We start from the raw sequence: 25,855 nt of genomic DNA on the forward strand, positions 1-25,855 counted from the left end.
ATCGCCATGAGTCACTGCTGACGCTTCGCAGAAACGGTAGATGTGCACCCGAGAAAATCTGCGACTTTCGTGCCCGAAAAGGAGAGGACCGTTTGTATATTTACTGATCCTTTGCAGACCTAGGGCGAATCAAACACCTCTCTGTGCTTCGTTTTGGCAGTCTTCAAAGTGCATGTTGTGTCCGTATGGGACCGAGGAACAGGCCCTTTTCTAGCTGAGAAGTTCTGTGTTCCAGTAGGAGCATACCTGGGAGCCCCACCACCATTTCTCTTGCCTCAAATTGGCCTACCCAGAACTGCACGTGATGGCGGGGTTTCAGGCTTATGTTTATTTAGTGTCATCTCTTCGTTTTTGGATCACCTTCCAGATGCCAGGCCTTAGGTTGCATTTAAGTGATCCTGTCAAAACGTCTGTCAGTGCCTGCTTTTCTCTGTTAAAAACCCACCAGTGGCTCTCCTTTTCACTCAGAGTAAAAGCCACACTTTTTAAATGGCCTTTGTGACTCTGGCCTCTTGCTAATTCTCTCTTCTCATTTCTTGCTTTATTTCTCCTTCCCTCTCTGCCTTCCAACATCACCCGCCTCCTTGCAGTTCCTCTAATCTCCTCTCTTCCCCCCAACCAAGAGCCTTTGCTTTTGCTATTTGGTTTGCAGGAATGCTCTTCCTTCAGATACCTGCCTGGCCCAGACCTTGATATCCTTCAAGTCTTTGTTTCTTTCCTAATAATATCTTCTTTAGCCATTCTGGTTTGTTTTTTAAGTAGGCTCTATGCCCATTGTGGAGCCAATATGGGGCTTGAACTCATGACCCTGAGATCAAGACCTGAACTGAGGTCAATAGTCAGTTGCTTAACCAACTGAGCCACCAGGCACTCCTCTAACCAATCTGTTTTAAATTGCAACCCCCAGAAAACTCCTTTCCCTCTTCTCTATTTGTTTTTCTTCTTATCATTGTTTTAAGATACTACATATCTTGTGGAGAACACATGTTCTAAGGGGTGCATGGCTGGCTCAGTTGTTAGAGCTTGGGACTCTTGATCTTGCTGTTGTGGGTTTAGACCTTACTTTGGGCATAGCGATTACTTAAAAAATAAAATTTTAAGAGGTGCCTGCATGGCTCAGTCATTGGGTGTCTGCCTTCAGCTTAGGTCATGATCCCAGAGTCCTGGAATGGGCCTGCTCAGTGGGAAGCCTGCTTCTCCCTCTCTCACTCCCCGTTTGTGTTCCTTCTCGCTGGGTCTGTCAAATAAATGAATAAAATCTTTAAAATAAGTGAATATCCCCCTCTCTCTGCCTGCCTCACTGCCTACTTGTGATCTCTCCGTCAAATAAATAAATAAATAAAATCTTTAAAAAAAAAAAAATAGGGGCGCCTAGGTGGCTCAGTGGGTTAACCCTCTGCCTTCGGCTCAGGTCATGATCAGGGTCCTGGGATCGAGCCCCGCATTGGGCTCTCTGCTCAGCAGGGAGCCTGCTTCCCCTTCTCTCTCTGTCTGCCTCTCTGCCTACTTGTGATCTTTCTCTCTGTCAAATAAATAAATAAATAAAATCTTTAAAAAGAGAGAAAGAACACTTATTTTAAGAAGGCACTCTTTTTTTCATTCACTGCTGTGCTTCCGGTATCTGGAACAAGTATAGAACATAGTAGTACACAATAAATGTTTGTTGAATGTATGAAAAGACGCCTCGTTACCCAGAAGAATAATTCATGCTTCCTGGTAAAGATAGACAAACCAGGGTGATCCGGGTTAAGTTAAAGAGAAGGAGGTGGGAAGCTGGCTGTCGGAAGCCCAGAGGACGCCTGGGGGAATGAGAGGATTGGGGGCCGTCACAGTCGTATCTTAAGGATGAATAGATTGGGAAAGAACATGTTCTGGATAAGAAGAAGTCTCTATGGGTCAAGTTGTGTCCCCCATATCCGTCTTCCTTGGTGTACCCTGATTACCTGCCTTTTCCTTTTTAGGAAAATGGAATGGTCCTTTCTGCCAGTGTGCTGAGTTCTGCCAGGCTGGAAGCTCCTTTCTTTAGGAACTCTGCCCTTGATCTATTGTGATGGTGGCTGTTGTGATGTAGAAACCTCTGGTCTCCTAGGAACCCCTGAGGTCTGGCTGCCATGGGTTGCCCAGTCTCCTCGCCAAGGTTGAAACTGGCTGTGCAGTGGGCTGACCCCTGTGCCCCACGCCCAGAGACATGCCAGCGTGGGTGGTGGGGCATTTCCTGGGATGGACGACCTGGATCCCATAGCCATCTTAGTTCTGTTTGAGGAAGGGGACCCTCAAACAGAGAGTAGCCAAGATGATCAGGCAGGTGTGTGCTTGGGGCTCTTTGCTGCTATTGGTCAGGGACTCAACTGCCATTCACAAGGGACCCAGAAAACGGGCAACTCACATGGCTCTGCTTGGTGTCCCAGCTGGGGCATTTGGGCAGGGGAGGAGTTAAAGTAAGGTAGTGACTTTCCAGAGGCTAAAATGTGATTTTACTACATTCTTGCCACTTTCTCCACCTTTCCAGAATTGTTCTTTCCCTAATGCTATTTTCATTTCTCCCAATAGTTTAGCTGTTGGAATCTTCATAGTGGGGGAAGGGGGTTCAAAACCCTGTTCTGCCCTGTCCTCCTCAGCTGGGGGGCCCCAGGAGACTCTCTCTCTATCTCTCTCTTTTTTTATATATATTTTACTTATTTATTTATTAGAGAGAGAGAGACACGCACACACACACACACACACAGTAAGAGAGGGAACACAAGCGGGGGGTGGGGTGCAGAGGGAGAAGCAGGCTTTCCGCCAAGCGGGGAACTCGATAGGGGGCTTGATCCCAGGAACCAGAGCTGAAGGCAGACACTTGACGGAGCCACCAGGGCGCCCTCTCTTTTAGTGAAACTTTGTCCTGCTCAGTTTGCAGATTTCCAGGGGAGCTCAGCAACGTGGCCAGCATGGCCTCTGAAGACATTGCCAAGCTAGCAGAGACGCTTGCCAAAACCCAGGTGGCCGGGGGACAGCTGAGCTTCAAGGGCAAGAGCCTCAAACTCAACACTGCAGAAGATGGTGAGTCCGCGCATGGGCTGGCCCAGGGGAGGAAAGGGAGTGTGCTAACGACTACTTACTCTACTTGTGCTCAGGCTTGTTTAGCTACATTATCACATTGTTTGTTCTAGTAGCTCTGTGAGATATCGTTGGGCCTATCTAACAGTGAGGCTCAGAGATGATGTGTCCACAAGCACGTACAGGCTTCCTTGCTGGTCGTCGTGTTTTTGGAGGCCATCCTCGCTGGTGACAGCTTAGGTTGGCAAGTGGGAAAGGATAGTAAACGATGAGGGGCCACGACAGCCTCAGGATATCGCCCCTGATGTCTTCAGACCTTTACCACCATGGTCCCCGGGCTGGGAGTACTGGTTGCCCTCCCCAGAGGTAGGGCCCTCTTGGAGGTCTGGTCCAGGTACCTGAATGCCCTTGGGAGAGGGATGGATGTTCTTGTCTGTGTAGAGGAATGAGGACTGGAGGGAATTAGGAACAAGAACACAGGCCCTGCCTTTTCATCCCTAGCTAGAGCCTGGCTAACACTCATCAACCCGGAATCCGCTGGCGTTTGGAAGTGAAGGCGCCTATGTCAGTACCTGCGAGGCCTCTTGAGGTTCAAGTCCAACTAGGGAAACTGGTCTGGGCTTGCCTGGTTGTCAGGGAGTGTAGGCAGGCTTGTTGCCCTGCACTGGCTCGGAAGCCACTTGAGTCCTTGGGTTGGTGGGAGTGTGGCCATGCACATTCTTAATATCTCTAGAAGGCCTTAAAATTTATAGAGCTCCCCTGAGCTCTTGTCACTTTTGATCATGCACCATCCTTGGGGGAGGGAGGTGGAAATGTTACCATTTTATAAAGAAGGAAAAACAATTAGGAAGACCTAACTTGCCCAAGGTCATACAGCTGGTACATAGCAGAGCCAGGATTTTAACAGAGGTCCAGCTGAATTTCTGTTCCTGTGTTTCTCGGTGGACATTCAGCTCAGTTCAGGAAACACGAATTTGCTATGAAATGCCACTCAGTGAATGCCGAGTCGGCAGGCTCAAGTGCCATGCAGATGGAATCTCGTTTTATTTTCCTAAACGTCCTTGAGGTGAGTTTCATCCCCAGTTTGTAGGTTGGAAAATGAAAACCCAGGGAAGTGAGAGATAGGACTTGCCTAAGGGCTCAGGTAGAAGCGGTGGAGCTGGGATTTGAGCTCAAGCCTGTCTAGCCTTAAAATCCGGGCAGATCACCACTTCACCGGCGCGGGCTGGACCTGCCGCCTCCAGGGATGCCCAGCTACAGTCCCAGCCTCTGAGGAGCTTCTGCCCGGGAGTAGGGAGGGACGGGCTCAGAGAGCTACCGGGGTGCGGCCGAGGGTGAAGGCTATTCTGAGTGACGTGAACAGAAAGCTGTGGGAAGCTCGGCGAGGGAGAGGGCTCATGTCTGGTTTCAGAGGGCCCTGGAAGTCTCCGTGGATGAGGTCGGGTGTGGACTGTTCTTAAGAGGGGAAAGGGCACTAGAGGCCGGAGAACCACAGGAGTGCGGCACGGGAGCTGAGACACACAGGGTGGTCTTGGGACAGAAGAAATCAGGATGCCAGAGGGAGCCCAATGCAGAGGCCCTTGGATGCTGTGTGCGGGAGCCCGGCGGCTGAGTCCTGGTTCCAGAAAGGGCCTTCGTCTTGGCTGTGAGTGAGCCGGCCCAGTCAGGAGAGGGCACGGGCGTGTGTGAGGAAGCCGCGAAACTGATGATGAGAACAAGGCTCTTTTCTCTCCCCAGTAAGTCATTTAAGGACCAAAGAAAGGTCTTTCTGCTTCTCCTTGGCTACGTGGTGAACACCTGGAACCTGTCACTGTGTGAGGCTGTGGAGGCTGAGAGCAGGCTCTGCCGCCCGGCCTCCTGACCGCTGGTCTGGACAGCGCAGCCCTGGCCGCTGTTTGAGTCCCACACCTGGGCACGTGGGGGGCTCATCATGAAGCGTCCGCCTTCGGCTCAGGTCATGATCCTGGGGTCCTGGGATCGAGCCCCACATCAGGCTTCCTGCTTGGTGGGGAGCCTGCTTCTCTCTCTTGCACTCCCCCTGTTTGTGTTCCCTCTCTCGCTGTCTCTCTTTTTCTGTCAAATAAATAAGGAAAAAAAAAAAAAGAACCCCCTTTGTATTGAAAACAAGTGAGAGAGGCCAGCCAGTGGTGATCTCCGCCTTCCTGTCCCTTCTCGTCCCATGTTGATGCTTTTTCTTCCAGTTCGAGTTGTACCTGTCACTCTCCCCAGGGCTGAACCCTCCATGCTTGCATCACTCGTACAGTAGAAGTCTTCCCTCGGGGCCCTGGCATCTCTTGTTGCCTGGCGCTTCAGGACTGCCCAGACGTCCCCGTGAGCAGCTGTCCCCCCTCCTTGTTTGGCTGGCTGGTCTCCGGCTGTTGGGGGGGTTCCGTTTGAGAGCAAGTGGTCCGAGGGGCTGAGACATGATTTCAGCCCTCGTGCCAGCTACAGAGGACACCTGAGCACCTGGGGACCCGGTGCAGGGGAGGGATTGAGGGGGTGCGGTTGGGGGGAGCGCTGCATAAAGTCCATGGTTGTGTGCCAAAGCAAGGATTTGGAGAGGAGCACGTGGGTAGAGTTTCAGAAGACCAGTCTGAAACGTAGTTCTGCCCTTTTCCTGAATTTCTGGGCAGAGTTGCTTCATTCCTTTAAACCTCAGCTTCCCCTTCTAGAAAGTGGGAGGCTCATACCTGTCCAGCCTTCTGGTTGTGAAATGAGAAAAGGAAAATGAGTGCTGGTCACCACCTTCTGGCTGTGTAACCTCAGTAGGCGTGTACGTGCTCTCTGTGTCTCCGCGGATTCCGTTGTGAAATAGACGGAGCAGTGACTAGACGGTGTGGGGGGAGGAGGCTGAGCATTCCTCTCTGCGGGGCACGGCAGTGAGTGGAGGCAAAGTCCCTGCTTTCATGAGCTGGAGCTCATGGCCCAGTGAGGAGGGGCTTATGAACCCAGTCTCCATGTAATGATAAGTCATCACTCCAGAGAGTGTAAAATGGTAGCAGGCAGTGTCTGCGGGGAGACCAGGGCTGTGAAACCTGCCAAGCAGGATCTGACCTGCCTGGGATGTATAGCAGCGCTTCCTGGGGAGGTGCTGCTGGCTGCTGGCGGCCTCAGCCTGGGGAGGGAGGCATGTGCGCAGGCCCCACCGGGACAGCTTGTCTGCGAGCTCCTTACAGGTTGCAAATCACCACCTTTCTGAAACCCTCTCTGTGGCCTTTGTCACCTGAAGGGTCAAGTCCAGCTTTTCTCTCCTGTGCACATCTCCATCTCTTCCCCACCACCTTACCCCACTCTGTCTTGTGCCAGCCAGGCTAGAAGGGTTTTGTCTCATGCATCTTGTGTGTTCTCGTTTAGGTTTTAAAATTAATACGCGCTCATTATAGAATATAGAAACATTGAAAGAAGGCAAAAAACCCTTACCTTCATTATCTCACACCCCAGGATACAACTACTTTTAATTTTGGTGCGTTTTTTTCCTAGCTTTTTTCTAACCATAGCTGAGTTCTTTCTTTTTTTTCTCTCTTTCTTTCTTTCACAATTTGGATCATAATTAGAGATACTTTTTTTTTTTTTTTTTTTTTTTTTAAGGTTTTGTTCGTGTGTTTGACAGACAGCATGAGAGGGAACATAAGCAGGGGGAGTGGGAGAGGGAGAAGCAGGCTCACCGCTGCACAGGGAGCCAGATGCGGGGCTCGATCCCCGTACCCCGGGATTATGACCTGAGCTGAAGACAGATGCCCAACAACTGAGCCACCCAGGCGCCCCAATTAAAGATACTTTAAAAGCTGCTTTATAACCTGATGTTAAGAATAAATTGAGCAGTTCATGAAAAAGCACAGACACAGCCATAATTGCAGCATCTAGAGATAAAACTGTTTTAACATTGGGTTTCTATCCTTTTAGAGCTTGTGGGATGTGTGTATGTGCATGTGTAAGGTAGAATATATAGCATTTTATTTTTTTATTTTTATTTATGATTTTTAATAGGTATAACATTTTGAAAGTGTGATCAGACCAAACACCCATGGAAAACCTCATTTTTCACTTGACACTGTGACATGAATATTTTCCAAGTCGGGCAAACACCTGTGGCACCATTCATAATGACGTCAGTAAAACTGTGTAATTTACTCTGGTGAATTAACCTTTTCATCATAACAAAAACGATACAGTAGTGAACGCCCCACACATGAATCATGTAACACTGAGAGCCTTTCTGTTACTGTACCTGCTGGAGTCTCACCTGGATGCTGTTTCCCTGCTTGGCCTCGTGCACTCCCTGTGCAGGAAGGCTCTGCCCACGCCACCATAGGGTGCCCCAAGCCCCTTCTTCGGCCCATGCAGCCAGCTTCTTTCTTCCTTTGGCTTCCAAGCCTTCCATCCCAGCCTGTTTCAGTACTCAGTACAGAGGAATTTTCTTTTTAGTCACGTCCCCTGCTAGACTGCGAGCCTGCCTGATTCTCCTTTGTAAGCCAGGACCCGGCACACGGCAGGCCTATTACTGCTGTTGGAATTGTGAGTGAAGAGGTCGTGGCCGGAGTCTGTTCTGCCTCAGTTGTTCGTGAATCCCAAAATCTCAGTTTCTGTTCTTTGGTCCTTCACAGCCAAAGACGTGATTAAAGAGATTGAAGACTTTGATGGTTTAGAGGCTCTGCGCCTGGAGGGCAACACGGTGGGCGTGGAGGCGGCCAGGGTCATCGCCAAGGCCTTGGAGAAGAAGTCAGAGTTGAAGGTGAGGTCCGCATGGTGAGCAGGCCCAGAATGGTTGGGGCCAAGCTTCCACTCACGCCACCACAGCCCCTGCCTATGTCCAGACCCTCCTCGGTCCTGCCTTGTTGGTGGTCACTATAAACAGCTCTCCTTGCTCTGGCCTTCCCAGAGCACAGTCCTGGCCAGGGGCCCTCTCCCTGTGTGATGCGTCCATTCGGATCCCCCGGTGACAGACAGGAGTGTCAGAGGTTCATCGGGTAACACGCGTGAAAGATGAATGGGGAAGAAGCAGAACCGGACAGGGCGAGCCTGCAGCTAGCACTGCAGATTTGGCATCTGTGAGGAGGGAAGGGCCCAGATTTGGGCCGCCAGTGCCTTGGACAATGGGGCCTTTCTGGCAAGCACTGAGTTTTCCTAGCCGGGAGCTCCAGAGCAAACTGCCTGTAGAAGAGTCACGTGTTGGGCCGAAGTGGCCAGGCCTCCACTCAGCGGCTGGGGCTGGGGTGGTTGGGAAGGTGCTGTGCTCCTCATGCTCAACGGCGGGTTCTTTCTGAAAGGTTAGACCCAAGTGGTGCTCCCCTTTGGCCGGCACAGGGATCCTTCTGTTCCATTCCTAAAGGGGGTCCCACTAAACAGCAGTCCCTCAAGATGCTCGGTGAGAAGAGTTGGGGTATCAGGTGTTTCAAATGTCACGGGGGAGTCCCTGTGTGCTCTCCACTCCCGGGAACCCCGGCGTGCAGAGGTATGGGCGGGGGACCCCCTTTTCTGGCTGTAGATGGTGCTCAGTGCACGCAGGACACGTGTCCTCAGTCCTTGGGGCACCCCAGATGAGAAAGGCTGGGTATGTTTGTAAGTAAGTCAGGGGAACGGAGGCTCGGGGGAGCTGAGTAAACAGCCCACGATCCTCGTACTGGTCAGTAAGCCGCGTGGCACACTCCGGAGTCTGCTGCTCTTTCCTGGCCCCGCTGCAGCGGCTGAAGGGAAGGGGTGCAGGTGAGGGTATGTGGCGTGGATCTGCCCAGTGCGGCCCTGGAGCTGGCTCGTGCGGCAGCCCTTACCATTCGTTTTCTCAGGAGGATCATGGTCCTAGGTTAGTAGCTAGGGCAGTGGTGCGTCTTCTCTTGTGCCCACGGCCTGTCGTTTCCCTGAGCAGACACGGGGACATCTTCCTAGGAATAAAGACCCTCCGCACTGGCCAGTGAAGGGCAGGAACGGAGGAGATGTGGCTCCGGGCTGGAGCTGGCGTTTGTCATCGGAGGGTCTGGGTTCAAGCCCCGTTACCGCCACCTTGTGTTCTGTGGCCTTGCACCAAGTTCCGCTCTGAGTCTGGGCTCCTTGATGAAGCCATTTTCTTCCCTGTGAGGTTGCTGTGGTGAGCAGATGCAGGCTTGTGACACATGCATTTTGTGTCACCTCGTGCAGGCCCAGGGCCTTGAGTCACCCTGCCCCCGCTGGGTCAGGGCCAGGGCAGGTGGGAGCTACCCTTGACCCCAGTAATGCTCGCCAGGGTGCTGGGGCACGAGAAGATGCTCCGTCTCCTGTTGGAACACAGGCGCAAGCTAGGTCTTGACGGATGAGAGAGGTGAGGTCCACAGCCACACGGGTCAGGAGGGGCTGGGACTGGGCCCAGACGACAGCCCAGCCTCATCGCTCTGCAGTAACCACTCTCATTTAGAGTCTGTTGGGGCCAAATGCTGTATTGCAGAGATGGGATCCTGGGGGTCCAAGATGGGGAGTGGGGAGTGGCAGGCCTGGAGTCAGGTTAAGTCAGAATTGGAACCTCATCCTTGTGCCCCCAAGCCCCATGCAGACCGTTGGCCCATCAGAGCCGGGTTGGGGAAGCTTCTGGGTGAGAGGCCAGTTGTTTGGGGTTCCAGTGCTCAGGCTCTGGCTGCCTGTCCTGGCCCTGAGCACCTGCATGCTGGTGTATCTGACTGAGCAGACCCATGTAGACTGTCCCCTAAGTCTCCATGTGTGTTGGTGATTTGCTTTACTGGAGGCCTCGAGAATTCTACAGAAATCGGTTTGCCTGGTACTTAAGGTTGGATTTAGTTTATACATTCCAAGGACTGGATTTTCAGGGGAAAGTTGCTTTCTCTGGCTTCCATCATTCCGAGATTCCCAGGAGAGGCTGGAGCTGCCACAATGGGAGGGTAGGGCTGGGTACTTAGAGACCAAATTCCGCTGACCTGCGTCATCTCACAGTCTAGCCATAGGGCCACCACCTTTGTGGCCTTACCCAATACTTTCTTTAAATCAGCTCACTTTGATGTAATTCAAAAGCAAACCTGATCCCTTCTGTAAATGGAAGATGGTATTCTTTACCATAAAAGTAACAAAGTAGCATTATTAAATTCTTGTCACCTAAAGGTTGTCACCTAAACCTTATGGGCATGAGGCCTGCTCACGCTTTGTTCAAAACGCAGACAAGGGGCGCCTGCGTGGCTCAGTTGTTAAGCATCTGCCTTTGGCTCAGGTCATGATCCCAGGGTCCTGGGATCGAGCTCTGCCTAGGTTTTCTTGCTTGTTGGGGAGCCTACTTTACCCCCGCCACTCCCCCTGCTTGTGTTCCCTCTCTGGCTGTCTCTCTCTGTCAAATAAATAAAATCTTTAAAACAAAACAAAACAAAGAAACAAAAAAAGGCACTCGAGCCAGAAGTGGAGAGGTGGGCAAGATCCACCAGCCCCAAAGCAAGACCGCCCTCTGGAGGTAATCAGGAGGGCTGGAAAGAGTCTTGGGGGGCTCCTAGCTGGCTCAGGCAGTAGAGCAGGAGACTTTTTTTTTTTTTTTTTTTAAGACTTTACTTATTTTTTGACAGGCAGAGATCACAAGTAGGCATAGGCAGGCAGAGAGAGAAGGGAGGAGGAAGCAGGCTCCCTGCTAAGCAGAGAGCCCGATGTGGGGCTCGATCCCAGGACCCCCACATCATGACCCAAGCCAAAGGCAGAGGCTTTAACCCTCTGAGCCACCCAGGCGCTCCGAGCAGGAGACTCTTGATCTCAGGATCATGACTGTGAACCCCATGTTGGGCAGAGAGATTACTTTAAAAAAGCCTTCCTCGCTGCTGGTTCCTTGTATTGCTTGCTTACCACTTCTGCCACTCAAATCCTGTCCGGTGTCGCTTGGGCCCAGTGTATGGGAAACTGGTTTTAGAAACGGAGTCTGGCATATTGGCCCTGGCCCTGCCCCTGGCCTGCTTGGGGCCTGGGGCCAGTCTCTTCCTTCTCAGCCTGGTTTCCCTCCTGGAAAATGAGAGGGTTGGGCAGATCAGGGTTTTCCCCACACTTCTGTTGAGCCCTGTGTGGCCTTTGGGGCCTCCAGGTGCCCCCAGCTTCAGCCAGAGCTGGACCAGCCTTTTGCTGAGGAAACCCAGCTTCAGAAGTATTGTCAGGCTCAGCAGCCCGTGGCCGCATGGGTGCGGCGTCGCCTGCAGGCCACCTCTGCGAGCCTCCACTGACTCCTCTCTTCCTTCTCCTTCCAAAGCGATGCCACTGGAGCGACATGTTCACCGGGAGGCTGCGGTCCGAGATCCCGCCAGCTCTGGTAGGTGCACCGGGCGCCATTCCCCTCCTCTGGGCACCGTGACCCCTTTGGTACCTCCCAGGTCTGTTTTCACACCTTGTTCACACCGTGGGGGACTGAGACGCTGAACGGAAGCCCGGCAAGTGCAGCGTCTGCCCGTGTCCTGACAGACAGGTGGATGTCCAGGCCGTGACAGAGCCAGAGGTTAGGGGCCAGTCCTCTGGGGACGCGAAGCCCAGTCACAGGCAGTGCAGCAGAGCACTGGGGTCCTGGGGTTCATTCCCGAGCTTTGTGGCTTGACTCCACTGTGACTCTCACTCCCTCCACTCTTCTCTCTCTTACCTTTGCACTGCTCGTTCCTTTGCTTCTCACAGCGGGTGGCTTCCATCCACTCTGCTTTCCATTTCCCCATTCCTAGGACTCAGGTTGGCTTGGGTCCCGTTCCCAGCCTGGGGTTGGGTGGGTGGGTCACTGAGCAGATTGTGGGGGCGTCACTGAGCAGATTGTGGCTGGCCTGGGGCTCAAGGAGAGAGGCAGGTGATAGATAGCCTTTCAGTAACACGGGGCCCAGCCTTCAGGGTGAGGTTCTTGGCCAATTATTGGTATGAATGTCTGTTACTAGGTCTCTCACCCTGGTTGTGCTGGGCCTGCCTTCTTAGACCTCCATGCCTCTAGCCAGCACTGTGGTTCCCGAGGTACCCAGGGACTCCCTTCGTTTCTAAATCACCTTAGCCTGGGGGCACCTGGCTGATTCCAACGGTAGAGCAAATGGCTCCATCTTCAGGTCAAGTTCAAGCCCCACCTTGGACATAGAGCTTCCATTTGAAAGACTGAATGAGTAATGTATTAATAAGCTAATAAGTTAGTATAATGATGATGATGATGATGATGCACCTCAGTCCAGTGAACAATTAAGGGTCATTCAAGGAGTAATAGGTGCGCTAATGGGGACCCCAGAGGGAGGGCTCCTCTGTTGGGGGATTGAGGAAGCCCTTTGGGAGCCGGTTCCATTAGTTACCGGCCTCAAAGGGTGACCAAGAACAGGTGAGGGGAGGATTTGGGGGTTTATAAGAAGGATTTAAAGTTAGAAGAGGGGGTGAAGAAGATGCACTTGGGAGATAGGAACTGTGGGCCCCACACGCATCGTTTTACCTGATTTTTTTTTTTTTTAAGATTTTATTTATTTATTTGTCATAGAGAGAGAAGCGAGAGCAAGCACAGGCAGAGTGGCAGGCAGAGGCAGAGGGAGAAGGAGAAGCAGGCTCCCTGCCAAGCAAGGAGCCCGATGTGGGACTCGATCCCAGGACGCTGGGATCATGACCTGAGCCGAAGGCAGCCGCTTAACCAACTGAGCTACCCAGGCGTCCCGTTTTACCTGATTTTTAACATTTAAATTTTTCCATCTTTGAGAGAGGGTTTTTTGTTTGTTTGTTTGTTTTTAAGATTTTATTTGACAGGGCGCCTGGGTGGCTCAGTGGTTAAGCCGCTGCCTTCGGCTCAGGTCATGATCTCAGGGTCCTGGGATCGAGTCCCGCATCGGGCTCTCTGCTCAGCAGAGAGCCTGCTTCCTCCTCTCTCTCTCTCTGCCTGCCTCTCTGCCTACTTGTGATCTCTCTCTGTCAAATAAATAAATAAAATCTTTAAAAAAAAAAAAAAAAAAAAAAAAAAAAAAAAAAAAGATTTTATTTGACAGAGAGATAAGGAGGGAACACAAGCAGGGGGAATGAGAGAGGGAGAAGCAGGCTCCCTGCAGAGCAGGGATCCCGATGCGGGGCTCGATCCCAGGACCCTGGGATCATGACCTGAACTGAAGGCAGATGCTTGTCGACTGAGCCATCCAGGTGCCCCTGAGGGAGGTATTCTTACCTCCGTATTACCGATGACCAGAGTGAATCTTAGAAAGGGGGAAAGAGAATTTGGGGTCAGAGAAGGGCAGGAGATGCAGGGAAGGTAGGGCAAACAGAGAGGGTTTCCGCAGCTCTGGCAGCTGGAGGGCAGGCGGCCAGTGGGGCCAGGTGACGGGCTGGGCTTTCTGTGGGCACGGGCAGCCAGAGAATGGCCCTCCGTTGCTAAGGCAGTAGTGGAGAGGGTACTGGAAAGTACCCCTGCTTTCTTGTTTGTGGCTGAGGCAGGAAGAGTGTCTCTACTCCCTGACTCTGTCCACTGGGAATCCCGTGTAGGATGCACGCCCAGGGCCACCTGTCCTCACCTGTCTCTCGTGGGGAACTGTAGGTATCCCGAGCCCAGCAGGTTGCCAGGAGAGCATAGCATCCTGCCATGTTGGTCTTGGGCTGCGGCTTGGAGATAAGCACCCATCTGCCCACTCACCACCAGGAACCCTGGGGGCATCAGTGGGGCCTGTCTCCTTGCTGCACGTGCCCTGAAAAGCAGGCCTCCTTCCCTCTGTGGGACCTAGAACCGACCTGAGGCTGTTTCCTCTCTTCTGTCCCCCACAACCTGGCCAGCCAGCTCCCTCCTCTGCTGCCTGGATCACTGCCTCCCACTCCTGGGCGGGCTCTCGGCCCCCAGTCTGCCCTCAGGTTTGGGGGATGGGTCTTCGGTAGCCCTCCCCCCCACATCAAAGCCCTCAGAGCTCTCAGGCTCAGGTTCACCGTCCTTGGCCTGACATCCAGGACTCTAGCCTCATGTGGTTCCTCTCTTCCTTCCAGCATCAGCCTCTTGGGGAGGCCACTGCTTGTCTCCAGACACGCAGTGTGCTGCCTCACGCTTATGTCTCTCTGTTCACATTTGCACCGTTGGCTGGAATCTCATGCCCGGTTGACTGACTCTCATTCAGCCTGAGCTCAAGCGCCGCCTCTGCTAGGAAGTATTCTCTGACCACCTCCCTGCATACCAGACCCCACGCCCCACCTGAACTGGGAGCCTTCTTCAGAGTTTCTGGTCCTGGGTGTAACATAGGGACAGTCTGTACTGAAATGGTCTGTGTCTCTGCCTGGGTGCCCGCTGAGGGCAGGGGGGACCGGGCATAGAAGCTTCCTCCGGGAGGTGTCCGTGAAACTGAGCCGAACCTTCTCTGTGTCCAGACCTCACTAGGAGAGGGACTCATCACCGCCGGGGCGCAGCTGGTGGAGCTGGACCTGAGCGACAACGCCTTCGGGCCTGATGGGGTGCGAGGCTTTGAGGCCCTGCTCAAGAGCTCCGCCTGCTTCACCCTCCACGAGCTCAAGCTCAACAACTGTGGCATGGGCATCGGCGGCGGCAAGGTGGGTGCAGCGGGCCCTCCGCCACATCCCCTCCCTCCCTCCCTCCCTCCCCGCTCCCCTGCTGCGTTGGAGCAGGAAGTAAGTGCCTGTGGCCGCCATCTGGGAGGGCCGGCCCAGTGCTTTTCTCTCCAGAGGAGCAAGGCCTCAAAGGCAGCAGTCTGTGGCCAGTGGGGAGAGGAGGTGGAGGCCTGGAGGGTGGGGTTGCTTAGCAACCATCCCCAGTTCTCACGTTGTCTTGGCAACACGGAGGCAATGTCTGCTGGCTCTGCAGAGCGCCGGGCTGGGGCATCCCAGACCTGCTGTGCCCTCGGAACGGCGTGCAGAGCCACGTGAGGCCCGGCATGTACGTGGGGGAGAGAGCCCAGGAAGAGAAACCGCTTAGGCCTGGGCACAGCTCAGGACTGGGCCTTGCCCGAGGTGCCTCCCCCACCCTGCCAGCCGGTCAGCTGGTCTGTGTGGAAAGGTGTCTCTTCTCTTCCCAGAGCCTGCACTGAGGGAGCCCAGCCTAGCTGGTTCTCTTTTGTCGTTCATTCTGGCTGCTTTAGGCCCAGACGCTAGAAAGGCCAGTTCCCATCCTCCGTATCCGCACTCAGCATTCTGCTCGTTCTGACCAAAAGGAGAAAAAGGCTGGGACACGGGGACCTACAGCGACTGGGAACGTCTTCTCTCTGAAGACGGCTTAAATGCATTACCCTGATTCTCCCACCTCCACCAAGAAGGGGGTGATGCTATTCCTATTTTTCTACCTGAGTGGATTTGGGGTTAGAAATCTTGGGTCAAGTCCCCAGATGGCGTCGCTGGGGTAGGACTAAGGGATTTAAACCTGCTTTCGTGCCCGTTAGAGCAGCAAGAGGAGCCGGTGTTGTGCTCCTGGTGCCCCAGCCTGAGGAGCCAGAGAGTGGCCTCCCCTGCAAGGGGCGCCTGCTGCCTCTTGCCCCACGGGAGGGAAGGCCGGCTCAGTCAGCCCCACGCCCCCCACCCCCGTCTAATTGGGCAATAAGCTGTGCGCGTGTGTGAAGACGTTAAAATGTTGGCATCAGCACAGAAAATAGGTCCAGCCCACCCTCTAGCAGGGTGTGCTGAGGGAGCTGGAGACACGCCTGCGAAGTGCCCCGGCTTTGCTGTCGGCTCTCCTCTGCCTCGTGGCCAGCCACGGGACCTGAGGCTCCTAGAGCTGCCTAGGAGTGTGGCATGGCGCGGGGACAAAGACTGAACCTTGTGGCCAGGGGAGCCTCCCTGGCAGCCCAGCTCCTCTCTGGGTTTTTGTTTGTTTGTTTGTTTGTTTTTTATTTATTTATTTTTTTAAGATTTTATTTATTTATCAGTGAGAGAGAGGGGGAGAGAGCGAGCACAGGCAGACAGAATGGCAGGCAGAGGCAGAGGGAGAAGCAGGCTCCCTGCTGAGCAAGGAGCCGGATGTGGGACTCCATCCCAGGATGCTGGGATCATGACCTGAGCCGAAGGCAGCTGCTTAACCAACTGAGCCACCCAGGCGTCCCTGTTTTTTGTTTTTTTAAAGATTTTATTTATCTATTTGACAGGGATCGCAAGTAGGCAGAGAGGCAGGCAGAGAGAGAGAGAGAGAGGAGGAGGCAGGCTCCCCGCTGAGCAGAGAGCCTGATGCAGGGCTTGATCCCAGGACCCTGAGATCCTGACCTGAGCCGAAGGCAGAGGCTTTAACCCACTGAGCCACCCAGGTGCCCCATGGGTTTGTTTGTTTGTTTTTTTATTTAAAGATTTTATTTATTTATCTGACAGAGAACACAAGTAGGGAGAGCAGCTGGGAGAGGGAGAGGGAGAAGCAGGCTCTCCGCTGAGCAGGGAGCCCGATGCAGGGCTCCATCCTGGGACCCTGGGAGGATGACCAGAGCCGAAGGCAGATGCTTCACTGACTGAGACACGCAGGCGCCCCCCACTCTGGTATTTGACTTGTACTTGTCTTTACCGCCCATACTCTGATTCAGTGAGACCCTCTTGTCGCATCTTGTGGGTGCTGGCCTTGCTGACCTGTGCCTCCTGGGAGCTGCTAGCGCCAAGGTCTCCCGGTCCCGCGGAAGCTAGTCCCTCCCGCTGGAATGTGTTCACTGTGGCCTGTGTGCCACATACACGGAACGGCAGGGGCCCGAAGGACTCACTGGGAGTGAGATGTATCCCTGTGCTGGGAGCTCTTCGGACCCAGAGTCTCCCGGTTGGACTCTAGTAGGTGCTGTGGCCTTACCATGGTGGTCTCAGAAGGAACCAGGGAGCATGGGATCCCCTGGGGCAGCTGGTTCCTGCCTCCTCAGAGATTTCTTAGGAGGCTGGTTACAGCAGAAGTCCAGTCTTGAGCCTGTGCACAGCCCACCGGGAATCGGGCTGGTGGTCGCTCTTCTGGCCCTCCTTGCCCCCAGAGACGGAGAGCTGTGCAGTCAGGCCGACGCAGCCGTCAGTTGGGGCTCCCCTGCGCATCTGCCGTGGGACCTCGGCCGGCACAGTTACCTCTCTGAGCCTTGGCTTTCTTTCTAATAGAGTCAAGCCAATACCACCTGCTTCCTAGGCTCAGTTTGTGGTTGAAATGAGAAGGTGTGAAAGTACCTTTGTCGAGAGCGCGGACGCTCCAGGAGGCGCACTCCGAACGTTGCCTCTCTCCTGTACTTCTCGTGACTGCCCCGTTTTATTTACCGTGGTCTCTGGGTTCCCAGCAACCAGCCAGCAGTTTGCTCTGTGGGTATCACCAGGTACTCGCTATCTCCGGACACCTCCCAAGCCACGTGTCCGAGATGCGAGACAGAGCCATGGTCTCGGCCAGCTCCCCCTAGGCACTGGGCGATGTGGAAGACGTGCCAGAAGACTGGGGCTCTGGTCCACAGTCTTCCACTAGTTTAACAACCCCAGGAATGTCCCTGCCCCTCTCGGAGCCTGCAGTTCTTCGGCTGGAAAGTGGGAATCACCACCGTCCTCCCCACAGAGGGCTTCTGGCTGTACAGTGAGCTCACCGGGAAGCCCCTTCCGCAGGAGCAGCTTGCGGTTGGCCTCTCCGTGTTGGTTTCTCCCTTCCTTCCGGGTGTGTGTCCCCACCTCTCACCCGAGGCTAGATCCCACAGGGTGGTGGGACAGACACACGGAGCCGGCTGTAGGATGCTGAGCACAGGCGCGGAATGACATGGTACCTGTGAGCCGTTCTTTGTCCCCGGGTCTGCCACCAGTAGGTGGCACGGGATGTTGAAAAACAGGGCTTCCTGCCTCAGGGTTGGGCCTCTTGTCTTCCCCCCCACCAGATCCTAGCGGCGGCTCTGACTGAGTGTCACCGGAAATCCAGTGCCCAAGGCAAGCCGCTGGGCCTGAAGGTCTTCGTGGCTGGCAGAAACCGTCTGGAGAACGATGGAGCCACTGCCCTGGCGGAAGCTTTCGGGGTGAGTGGCTCCAGCACACCTGGCCCCGCCATGCCCCAAGACAGGCTGAGTTTTGCAGGGTGACAAAGCTGGTATACATCCAGCTCTGGAGTTGAGCTGGGAGGCCTAGGGTGAGTTGCTTCCCCCTCTGCACCTGCTGGCTCCTTCTGCAGCGGGGCCGAATTCCTGTGCACCGTCCTCCACTGCTGGTGCATTGGTGGCGGCTCCCTGGAGTAGTGTTTGAGAAGGCTGTGGGGTTGCTCTGATCAGTGGGTGAGGTCTGCTGGGCTCAGAAGTGGCAGCTGGGTGCCCGAGCGGTGAGTGGGGATGACAGCCTGGCACGGCGCTCGCCTGGGCTCGTGGAGGGTCCGTGTCTCTGGCCTCCACTGGGTGGGGCACAGAGATGCTTTGAGAGGGGGAGGCGGGGAGCAGTGGCTCAGGTGCCCTCTCCCCTCTCTCTCCCCTCCCTTCACCCTTCACGGCTGCCCCGGTGCCCTGCCCCCCACCCCAGGACACTGTTGAGACCCTGACCTTGAGCTCTGTGAGAAGACCATCCCTGCCTCAAGGCGGTGGGAACTTGGGAGTCTTTCTTTTCTCTCTCTTTTTTTTTTTTTTAATTGGGTTTTTTTTTTTAAAGATTTTATTTATTTATTTGACAGAGAGAGATCACAAGTAGGCAGAGAGGCAGGCAGAGAGAGAGGAGGAAGCAGGCTCCCTGCTGAGCAGAAAGCCCGATGCGGGACTCGATCCCAGGACCCTGAGATCATGACCTGAGCCGAAGGCAGCGGCTCAACCCACTGAGCCACCCAGGCGCCCCTCTTTCTTTTCTCTTAATTTAAACGTTTTCTTTGGCAAACAGTATCCTAGGCAGCATTCATCACACTCAGGCCAGAGCGGCATTCCCCACTGTCTCCCTGCCGGAGCTCATCTCGGGCAGAGAGGGAGCATGGCAGCGGAAGGTGCCCTGGGTCTTACTGGACCCCTGGCTGCAGGGAGCTCCTGCTGCCGCCAGAGCTGGGGAGCCCAGTTGCCATCCTTGCGAACTCTGTGCCGTTAAAGGTTACACCTTCTCTGCACCATCCCCTGCCCCCCCCGCCCGGTTGCTGTCCCTGGTGGGCTGGGAAGCGGGCTGGGAAGATGGTGTGCTGTGTGAGTGCGAGCCGCCGGCAGACATCCTCCCGTGCCCTTAGAGCGGGGCTCTTCGCACAGGGTCCCTGGGCTGTCTCTAGTCTGTGGGTAGAATTCAGGGAGTCTTTGAATGTGGCTGGGGGAAGATTGCATGGTTGACAACCACTAAAGTAACTAAAATCTAGTGTTACCTTGAATCGTGAACATAGAATAAATCTCAGCAGCGTTCAGAATGCCCATGATTGTGACAAGTATGGAAATCACAGATTTTTCACATCAAGTTACAGATGTTACAGACACGTTGGAACCTCTGTTTCCTGCTCATCGGCATCGCGGTGGCGGTGGGCTTGCCCGCGGGTACTGTTACCTGGTGCCTTTGTACTAAGGAGGGCATCTACTGCTGCAGCACACATTTGGGGTTTTTTCTAAATATTTTGAGGACTGTCTTCCAGTTGAATGGATTTCCTTTGTAGTCCTGTATTATTTGTCTTAAAATTTTAAAGTATGTTCAGGAGGGAGCCATGGGCTTTAGCAGATGGCCCAAAGGGTCTGGTACCAGAAGATACTGAGAAGTCCTTACGGGTAATATTCCTTCACTGGCCTACCTGCCTGCATTTATCTGTGAACTCCCTGTGCTGTTCTGGGCACTGCGGAACTACAAAAGGCCCCTAGGTGGAGAGTCCTCGCGCGCCTGGCCTCAATCCTTGGTAGCAGTAGAGGCTGGGATGTGGCTCTCCTTGGGAGCTCAGAGGCTGGTGGGGTGTAGACAGGAAAGTGGCACCGATAGTTCAGGATGAGAAACACAGAGAGAGGAAGGACAGTGCTCTGGGGGCACAGAGAAGAGCGCTGGACCGTGCCTGGGGGCAGGGGGATCCTGGAAGCCCTCCTTGGGGAGGAGGTGTCCAAAATGAGAGGTATATATAGGAAGACAGCATAGGAGTCAGTCTATCAAGAAAATGTCCACAGATAAGGACGCAGTGTTCCATGCAGAGCGAAGGAGGTGTCGGAAGATGGGGCTGAACAAGAGCTAGGTGGTTGGAGGAGATTCCGCTCTGCAGAGCAGCAGGGAACGTGCGGCACTGGTTGTGCTGTGTAAATAGCGCGGGAGAGCCCCGAGCAAGACCGGCACAGGAGCTGTGTGCAGTTTGCAGGGACGGAGTGCGGCTAACCCCCGGGCCAGCGCCCAGGGTCCTTGCGAGGTAGAGGACACCTGTGGATGATGCAGGAACCTGTGTTCTGAGCGGTGTGACCCTGCATGAGTTACTTACTAGCCTTTCTGATCCCTAGTCTTCTCTGTCCAGGTAGGTCTCCCTCCCAAGATTGTGGAGAGGATCAGATATGACCCTGCGCAAAGCTGTGCTTTGAGATCTGTGCGCCGCATAGCCATGGGCAAACCTGGGCCCGAGCTGACGGCAGCCCCTCCCCTTCTGCCCGCTGGATACTGTTGGCGCGGGGCCTATCCCTAGATAGCTCGGGAGCCCACCACCCTGCTCTGTCCTTCCTGCCCCTCACAGATCATCGGGACTCTGGAGGAGGTCCACATGCCTCAGAATGGCATCAATCACCCCGGCGTCACGGCCCTGGCCCAGGCTTTCGCCATCAACCCCCTGCTACGGGTCATCAACCTGAACGACAACACCTTCACCGAGAAGGGCGCCGCGGCTATGGCCAAGGTAAGGCGGGGGCGGCGGGGTCAGGGTGGGAGTAAGCAGGTGTGGCTGCTGCCTTCTGAACACACCCATCATCAGGTAAGCCCCCTCTGCCCCTCCACCAGGTATGTGCCCGGCTATTTTGAACATTCCAGAGTGGGGCACATGTCACAGGCTTGCTTGTGCCATTTTCGGGCATGTCCATACCGCCTCCCTCTGAGCTGCTTCTACACCCAGCTGCTGGTGCTGGATGTGCTCTCAGAGGCTGCCTGGCTTCTATTTTTCTCATTGATTCTTTCATCAGCTGTTAATTGAACTCTGTACCTCGTGTAGGCCAGGCAGAGTTGAATCAGACTCTGCCTCCAAGGAGCCCCTAGTCCCAGGAGGGAGGGGAGAGGCCAGCGAGAGCGCAGGGCCCGAACCTGGCTGGCTGGCTGGCTGTCGAGACCTCACAGGGCCCCAAGCCCCATGAAAGGCTAGTCCCGCTGCTGGGGGCTGTTAGCAGAAATGGGGGCAAGGGTAGGGGAACACACAGGAAGTTCAAGTCAGACTTAGGGAAGACTTTCTGGAAGAAGTCACATTTTGACCAAGTCGTACAGGGCTTGGTCTGTCCACATGGACTGTGGACAGAGAAGAGTGTTTTGGGCAGAGGGATCCGCAGCATGGGGGAGGCCCAGAGGTGGGAGGGAGCCTTGTTCCATTGGTCCTGGTTTGAAATGACCATGGTTCAGGGTGTGTCTAAAGGCTGGAGGAGGGGCGGGGAGTGGGGGGGGGGGTCTCTTGCTAACGCCGTGGCTCTCCCATGAGTAATAGGTGTGCAGGGTTTTAAGTTGGAGGTTTGACTTGGTCAGATTTGGGCTTCAAGAAGGTTCTGGCCGTAGCACAGAAGTAGGGTGGAGGGAGGTTCGCGAGAAGCCGGGAGGGAACACGAGCTGATGAGGTTCGGGGAAGGCCAGGTGAGAGGGGCGGCGACGGTGTGAGGACAGACGGGGTGAGCCGTGAGCTCTCGGAGGCCCTCGCCCTCACCCTGGCCTTGGCTTCCTCCTCGCAGACGCTGAAGACCTTGCGGCAGGTGGAGGTGATCAACTTCGGGGACTGCCTGGTGCGCTCCAAGGGCGCCGTCGCCATCGCAGAGGCCGTGCGCGGGGGCCTGCCCAAGCTGAAGGTGCCGGCGCCGCCTGTGTCTCCCCGCGCGGGGCTGGGCTTCCCGCACGCTCGGGTTGCTGCCGTCGGGGCAGGGATGGGGTAGTCTTGAAGGCCGGGAGGGCCTAGGTTCGTGGCTCAGTCCTTGCACAACTTCCCTCGTGCTGTGCAGTCCTGTCACCTGTGTGATAGGAGCCGCTTTCTTCATTTTTGAAATGGGAGGAGGGAGCCGTGAGGTCAGGAGGGTGTAGCGCGGGAGAACGCACCCAGCGCCCGGCACGCCACCACGGAGATGGCATTATTTTTATCGCGAGCGTTACTCTGCCTGGCTGGAGGACAGAGCCTGCCTTCCCCTCCCGTGGGGAAAACAGAGGCTTCACAGTAGGTCCCGGTCCCCCGGCCTGTGGTTCTGTTTGCCTCTACTCCTTCCTCTTATTTTTAGGAGCTGAACTTGTCGTTCTGTGAAATCAAGAGAGATGCTGCTCTGGCTGTTGCCGAGGCCGTGGCGGACAAGAGCGAGCTGGAGAAGCTGGACCTCAACGGTAAGAGGGGCGGTGGCCTTGGCCCGGGCCTGCCACGTGGGCCCTGCTGCCCTCTTGACCTTCCTTCCTCTTGTCTCCCCCTCCCGCCCATGAACAGGCAACATACTGGGAGAGGAGGGCTGCGAGCAGCTTCAGGAAGTGCTGGACGGCTTCAGCATGGCCAAGGTGCTGGCCTCCCTCAGGTAGGGGGCTGCGAGCCATGGCGCCTGTGGTTCTGGGTTTAGTTGCTCCGAAACCGCTGTTGGAGCCCCCGTCTGTGCCAGGTGCTCTGCAGGGCGACGGGTGCGAGGAGCCCGTGAAGGTCTCTGACTCACGTCGTTCTGGCGGGGCGGGTGGGCCGGGGACGTTGGATTAGCGGGTGTTCGGCAAGGAGGCAGGAAGAGCCTGGGAACGGGCACCCTTTGGTGCGGGTGAGCCGGGGGCTTCCGAAGGGATGAGCTTTGATCTGAGCCGACCGCTAAGGTGGGGAGCAGTGAAGTCCGGGGGCAGGGGCTGGGCTCGCTCAGGACTGTTTGTACAGTCAGACTTGGAGATGGGGTCTGGAAAGGAAGATGGTACAAGCGAGTGGGGGGTTCGGGGTTTGCGGGGCCCACGTGCAGGGGGAGCAGGGGCCGGGGTGGGCGGGATAGGAGTCGTGTGGGCCGTCAGCATCCAGTTGCCTCTGCCCTTCTAGCCCCCAGGACTCCTTCATTCACCTGCAGCCCCTCACTTGTGTCGCCTCAGGGCTAGGCCGGTGCTGCCGCTGAGAACCGGGGGCTCAGCAATGGCCTCAAGAGGCTCGTGGTTCCAGAAGCCCCCCCTTCCCCTGTCCCCTGCAGCCGCAGCTTTCTGTGGGCAGTGAGCCACGGGTGGCGCATACTTGGGATCTTAGCCTGGGCAGTGTTCATGCCAAGTCAGCTGTGACAGACCATTTTCTTCTTTTTCTCTGTTTCCCCAGTGGGACTGGGGCCCATGTGGGACAGGGATGAGATCTGGTTCCTCGGTGTTCACGACATGGGCTTCCTTGGGGGAGCAGTGGGCTCTCTGCTGACCCACGTGGCCCCCCACCCCGGGAGCAGCTGCTCCCCCAGGCCTCTGCGGGCTCCCTCCCATGTGCCTGGGCCGTGTGGGGGTGTGGAGCCAGGCCTCGGCGCCAACGTAGGCCACTGGGCAGGGAGGGTCTGCTTTAGCCAAGTCCTCTCCGCAGCGATGACGAGGGCGAGGATGAGGATGAGGAGGAGGAAGAGGAGGAGGAGGAAGAGGAAGGAGAAGAGGAGGAGGAGGAGGAAGAAGAGGAAGAGGAGGAGGAGGAAGAGGAGGAGGAGGAGGAGGAGCCACAGCAGGGGCAAGGAGAGGAGCCATCCACACCGTCAAGGAAGATTCTGGACCCGAACAGTGGAGTGAGTTCCTTGTCGTTTGCCAGGGTCAGTCTGGGCCCTCGGATGTGAAATCCCGAAGCATCTTCAGGGGGTGGTGGGTGTGGAATCCGCTTAGGTACCCTGGGTGCAAAGTGTTTTTGAACACACACGCCTGTGAGTAAAAGAAGAAAATCTCCGCCGTGTGGCTGTACTGCTCTCGGCTTACGCTGTCCCCGGCACAGGAGCGTTCATTTGTGCGCTGTGACGGGGTTATAGCGTGTGTTATGCAGCTGCACTGTTTCTTACGAAACACATATAAATATTTCTGAAAGAATAGGGTAAAAATCAGCACAAATAGAAACTCTTTTCCTATCCATTTAGGTGACCCGTAGGGACAGCCTCCCGTTCTGGAGACTGTGGCCCAGCTGGGACACTTGGTGTCCCGCTTGCTTCACTAAGAGGCTGATGTCGACAGGATGGCCGTAGTCTGTTCCCTCACAGACTCCCAAGTGCAGCTTCTGGAGAACTACGGGTTGGACAAGGACCCCCGCGCTCACGTTGAATTTCACTTTTTTTCCAGTTTAGGAAAGCATTTGAGCCAATGGCTGGGCACCTCTGGTGCTTCCCCGGGCTCCACTCGAGTTCCTGGTGGGGTCCCCTTCCACCCCCACATGTCTCCTGCGTCACTTCTGGGACATCGTGTGTCCCAGGGAGGAGCTCCTTGGCCTAAGGAGGGGGCTGTCCCCCACCGCAGAGGCTCCTGCACTAGGAGCCAGTCAGGGAAGCGTCTGTGGGCCCCTCAGCCTTTAGGGGCCTGCCTGTGAGCAGGAGGGAGAAGACTGCATTCCGAGCCATAGGCCCCCAGAGTGAGGGGTGCGTGTTCTGGGTGAGGAGTCTGGGTTCGGACCTATCCAGAGCCATCTGTGCCCCCTGTCCCTCAGGAGCCGGCCCCCGTGCTGTCCACACCGCCGCCCGCGCTGTCCACACCGCCGCCCGCAGACGTCTCCACATTCCTGGCTTTCCCCTCTCCGGAGAAGCTGCTGCGCCTCGGACCCAAGAGCTCGGTGCTGATAGCCCAGCAGGTGCGTGACAGCGCCGCCAGCTGCGGTTTCTGGAGCTGCAGGAAGACGGGGACCAGCAGAGCCCGGGCTTGGGGGGGGACGCTGCCAGTGGGAATGGGGGGCTGCCCGGTGTTTGTGTGTGTGTTAGTTTCGGGGGCAGAGTTTAGTGACTCGTCGGTTGCACTGAACACCCTGTGTTCATGCAATCAAGTGTCCTCCTTAATGCCCGCCACCCCCCGTCTCCCCGTCCCCTCCCCCACCTGACTCCGGCAGCCCGCAGTTTGTTCCCGGTAGGTGAGAGTCTTATGGTTTGCCTTTCTCTCTCTTCTTTCTTTTCCTTCCCTTCTCCTGTGTTCATCTGTTTTGTTTCTTAAAGTCCAGATATGGGTGAAATCATATATTTGGTTTTATCGGACTTACTTTGCTTAGCATAATATCCTCTAGTTCCATCCACGTCATCGCGGATTGTTACAGCTTCCCTTTTTTTGATGGCTGAGTAGTACTCCATTTGTATATATCGCACATCCTTATCCCTTCATCTGTCGATGCGCAGCTGGGCTCTTTGCCTAGTTTGGCTACAGTGGCCCTTGCCACCATAAGCACTGGGGTGCAGGGACCCCTTCAAATCACTGTGTTTGTATCCTCTGGGTAGATACGTAGACGTTTGTTTTTTAAACCCACAGAAACATGAGTGAGTGTGACCCGCGTGTGTGCCTCCCTCCGGGGGCTGCAGATGATGCGCTGCTGGGAGCGCGCGCAGGCCACCGCGGGCAGGCACGCGGCACCCGGGGACACCTGGAGAGTTAGGGAGTTCTCCCAGGACGCTCTGGTGCGCACACACCTAGGCTCCGCCTCCCACCCTTGTCCTCCTGGGGCTCCCGCGGAGGTCACGTGCCTGCCAGGGCCCTGCTGCAGCCTCGTGTGTTGGCTCACTGCCCGGATCGTCCGCGGCGGCTGTCAGGCACCTCCTGTCTGCCAGGCACTGTCCTGAGTCTCCCAACATGGTTCTGGTATTGAAGCCTTTTGGCAGCCCACCATGTGGACCCTATTACCGTGTGTTACAGATGAGGAAACAGTTTTGATGAGCATAAGTAATTCAATGGGCCCGCTCTCCGGGCTGGCTTGGCA

At 55.5% G+C, this 25,855-nt stretch overlaps 1 protein-coding gene across 4 annotated transcripts in view; it reads left to right on the top strand.

The window, feature by feature from the left end:
• Window positions 1–25,855, top strand: part of RANGAP1 (Ran GTPase activating protein 1) — a 32,122-nt gene that overhangs the window by 892 nt on the left and 5,375 nt on the right. Inside the window, exons 1-12 of one of the 4 annotated variants that reach the window (XM_082739990.1) lie at window positions 1,584–2,100; window positions 2,893–3,042; window positions 7,644–7,771; window positions 11,234–11,293; window positions 14,317–14,496; window positions 17,754–17,888; window positions 20,510–20,668; window positions 21,696–21,809; window positions 22,230–22,329; window positions 22,427–22,511; window positions 23,516–23,708; window positions 24,608–24,748. In XM_082739990.1, the coding sequence (XP_082596116.1) occupies window positions 2,931–3,042; window positions 7,644–7,771; window positions 11,234–11,293; window positions 14,317–14,496; window positions 17,754–17,888; window positions 20,510–20,668; window positions 21,696–21,809; window positions 22,230–22,329; window positions 22,427–22,511; window positions 23,516–23,708; window positions 24,608–24,748 (1,407 nt within the window). In that variant the 5' untranslated portion in view covers window positions 1,584–2,100; window positions 2,893–2,930. Of the gene's footprint in view, window positions 1–1,583; window positions 2,101–2,132; window positions 2,306–2,892; window positions 3,043–7,643; window positions 7,772–11,233; window positions 11,294–14,316; window positions 14,497–17,753; window positions 17,889–20,509; window positions 20,669–21,695; window positions 21,810–22,229; window positions 22,330–22,426; window positions 22,512–23,515; window positions 23,709–24,607; window positions 24,749–25,855 lie in introns of those variants that run through there. The other 3 variants (XM_082739991.1, XM_082739988.1, XM_082739989.1) reach the window with 3 other exon arrangements.

This window comes from Mustela nivalis, assembly GCF_964662115.1.
Source record: "Mustela nivalis genome assembly, chromosome: 7".
NCBI lineage: Eukaryota > Metazoa > Chordata > Mammalia > Carnivora > Mustelidae > Mustela > Mustela nivalis.